General features: G+C 41.0%; 1 protein-coding gene across 1 annotated transcript; it reads right to left on the bottom strand.

Annotated features, from left to right (window-relative positions):
- Positions 1-6: 6 nt before the first annotated feature.
- On the bottom strand, positions 7-842 carry LOC116852783 (programmed cell death protein 2-like; the record flags this gene model as incomplete). The annotated part of the gene is made up of 2 exons (XM_032833442.1): positions 315-842; positions 7-212 (listed from the first exon to the last, which is right to left on the bottom strand). Coding segments are annotated over exons 1-2 (585 nt in total), but the record flags the coding sequence as incomplete, so codon positions are not given.
- Between the last annotated feature and the right edge of the window lie 2,594 nt (positions 843-3,436).

The raw sequence follows: 3,436 nt of genomic DNA, 5'->3' as shown, positions 1-3,436 counted from the left end.
TGTAATCTCATACTCAGAAAACAAAATATCATTGTTCTCACACAATCTCTCATTTACACTATCTGCTTTGGTACCACATTTTTTTTTATGCCCATTTTTCCAATCGTGTATTTGATGTGTACGAAAGCAATAATTGACAACTTTACATTTGGAACAGTGAAATGGTGCTAAAATACCACAAATATGGCAAGTCTTTGTCCATTTTGATACATCTTAAAAAAATAAACAAATAACATACATTATATTACAGATATACATGCAATAGTTGAAGTGTGGGGAGAGAAGAGAAATAATTTATAATTTTACGATCGTACCGACACTCGTTTCCCAGTCTTCCTTTTCGATAGGTGGGTTTGGTGAATAAAAAACATTGTGTTTATTCAATTGTGAACGGAAAACTTTTAGGTTTCCATTCTGGTTAAATTTGCAGCACTCCACGTTCTTACATATAAAAATATATATAGTTCTGTGAAACGTATCAGGATCGTCGTATGGTGCATAGATTTGACATAAAAATATACAGGGATTACCGCAATACTCACACTCCAGCTCACTTTTGCCAGGAATGTTTTTTAAATCGAGCCATGCTGGTTTACCACCTATTTTACTAGGAAAAAAACGGCTCTCTAATCTCCACTGTTCACTACATTTCAATGCAAATCCCAAATCGACCATAGTTAAACTGCTCGACATAAACAATCACAATTAAGGCGTTTTTTCGTTTCGTAAGCACGGTAGCGTTTGGTTGGTTAGTTTGGTCCACTTAACGCTCGTAACGTCATTCTGTCTGATTCTATCTTTGTTGCTCGAGGCGTTGCGAGCGTTAAGTGGACCAAACCAATCAACTAACCAAACGGTATCGTGGCCACAAAACGAAAAAACGCCTTATGCAGGATTCACACCGCGTTCGATGTCAACGTACGACGTCCGATATCCAATAGGAGAACAGCTTTCCAATGGAGAGATTCTATATTAGAAAGCTGTTCTCCTATTGGATATCGGACGTCGTACGTCGGACCTCGACGCAATGTGAATCCTGCATTAATCCCGATTCACAATAGGTGTAGTAAACTTTAAGCCTAAAGCCCGTATCAGACTACCGACTGTACAGGCCGACTCGACTGCCGACTCCAGTGTTGGGATTCTGTAACTCATTATTGGAGTTAACGACAGTTTCGTTATCGTTGCGCAGCTTTTCTACGGTATACAAAAGCTGCGTAACGATAACAAAACTGTCGTGAACTCCAATAACGAGTTACAGAATAGGGCTACAGGAGTACTATTCCGTTCCCGCATACCGACAGTTGTCGAATCAGTAGGCGTCGTTGCGCAGCTTTTTTATACCGTGGAAAAACTGCGCAACGAACCCACTGATCCGACAACTATCGGAACCACGAAATAGCAGCCCTGTCGGTCAGTCACACTTATCGACCTCTGCCGCCGACTGATCGTACTAGTGACATCTGCTAGAGAACAAAAAGTGCAATAAATAGGCGCGTTCAACGGAAAAAGCGCTCAGTAAGCAATCAGCGATTAGTTCTTACTATTAGATCCCTAAATCTAGACCAATTACATTGACGAATTGCTCGACTGTTGTGCAACTGTTCGCTGAACGCACTCATTGTCATTAGGTTAAGTTCTGTGTGATAGTAAAATAATAGCATATATGTCAAGAAATATGAAACTTCCTTTCAAGAAATCTCAAAATATTAGAAGAAAGAAGAAAATAGTTGCGTTATCACACGAACTACCATATGATTGGCTACGACTCGAGTCGCCGACTCGAAAAATAGACTGAAGTCTAAATGCGAGTCGACCGATCCAATCAGTCGGCGCTTCACTATGATTGATCCATTGAGAGTTGGCAGTCGTAGGGCTTGAGCACAAAGATTGTCGCAGTCGTTTCCGACAGTGTCGTAGACGTAATCGGAGTCGGAAGTCAACGTACAAGGATTGATATAGATGTATGCTGCATTAATTGTATCCTCTAATCATATTTGATACGTCTACGCCAACCCTTGTATGTTGACTTCCGATACCGATTTACGTCTACGACACTGTTGTAAAAAATTGCGACAATCTTTGTGCTCAGGCCCGTAGTCGGCAATCGGGTCGGCCTGTGCAGTCGGTAGTCTGATACAGGCTTAAAGGGACGTCTACATTGGAAGTAAGCAGTAATGGCTTCTGCACACAGGACGCGGTAATGCTTGCCGCGCGGTGGAAGTCCGTACAACAGGTCCGATCAATATGTTGTTTTTCCGTAAGAGCTAGAAGGTTATTACGGAAAGCAGCATATTGATTGGTTGTCGCGCGAACTTCCGCCGCGCGGCAAGCATTACCACGTCCTGTGTGCAGGAGCCATAAGAAGTAGGAAGTAAGAATAAGAAATTGACCAATCATAGTTGATTATTCTTCTCACATTCGACTGTGATTGGTCAATTTCTTACTTTTACTTCCTACTTCTTACTACCCCACAAAAACATGCACGTTACACCCACGTGGAATCCACGTGATTTCGTGGATCCCTTTATGCGTCGTCTACAGTGGCAGTAGGAATGGTAGTAATAAATAAGCAGTAAGTAAATGGACCAATTACAATAGATTATTCTTGAATCGTGAGAATGGAATTGGTCAATTTGCTTACTGCTTATTCTTACTACTACTCGACGGGTGGAACCCGATTAACCACGATACGATTGGACACAGATTGTAATGATTGGTTCGATCTAGTAATTCACTAGATAATTCTTTTCATCGGTTGGTTGTGTCCAATCGTACTGTGGTCAATCGGGACGCTCCCCTACTCGACGACGACGCATTAAGAAATTGACCAATCACAGTCAAATTTGAAGAGAATAATCAACTATGATTGGTCAATTTCTTAAGGCGTAAAGCTTACTACACCTATTGTGGCTCGAAATTTATGCACGTATAAGAAAATTGACCAATCAGAGTCCTTTATCTTTATCGTGGCAATAAAAATGAGAACTCTGATTAGTCAATTTTCTTATGTGTTGCGCATTATGGCTCGTATTCTGAATTCTCTTTTAACGATAAATGAGCCTCTAAAAGAGGCTTCGGAGCCATCTGATTGGCTGAGAAGCTACATTTTAGGCACTTTTATCGATAAAGAGGATTCAGAATTTGAGTCTACAGCTTTCCAGTGATGGCGATAAATTTTGGAACACACCAGTGTGTACCAGTTCAGACAGTTTAAGTAAAAAGAACAGACTATGGGTCCAGCGGGCGCTGCAAATGCTTTGTAGCGTTTTTACTTCTTTCTCTTTCTTCATTCGAATCCGAGGAATAGAACAAGAGGTAGAAACGCTGCACAGCATTTGTAGTGGTTATTGGACCGCACCCTTTATATGCTGATTGTAACCTTTACCGCTTTAAATGCTTGGCGCTACTGTCTGAAATAAAATCATGTTTGTCA

The sequence above is a fragment of the Odontomachus brunneus genome, unplaced genomic scaffold, assembly GCF_010583005.1.
Source record: "Odontomachus brunneus isolate Ranch 3 - 2012 unplaced genomic scaffold, Obru_v1 Obru_scaffold_256, whole genome shotgun sequence".
NCBI lineage: Eukaryota > Metazoa > Arthropoda > Insecta > Hymenoptera > Formicidae > Odontomachus > Odontomachus brunneus.
The sequence above is the reverse complement of the archived record's forward strand: the minus strand, read 5'-3'. Positions and strand labels throughout refer to the sequence as shown.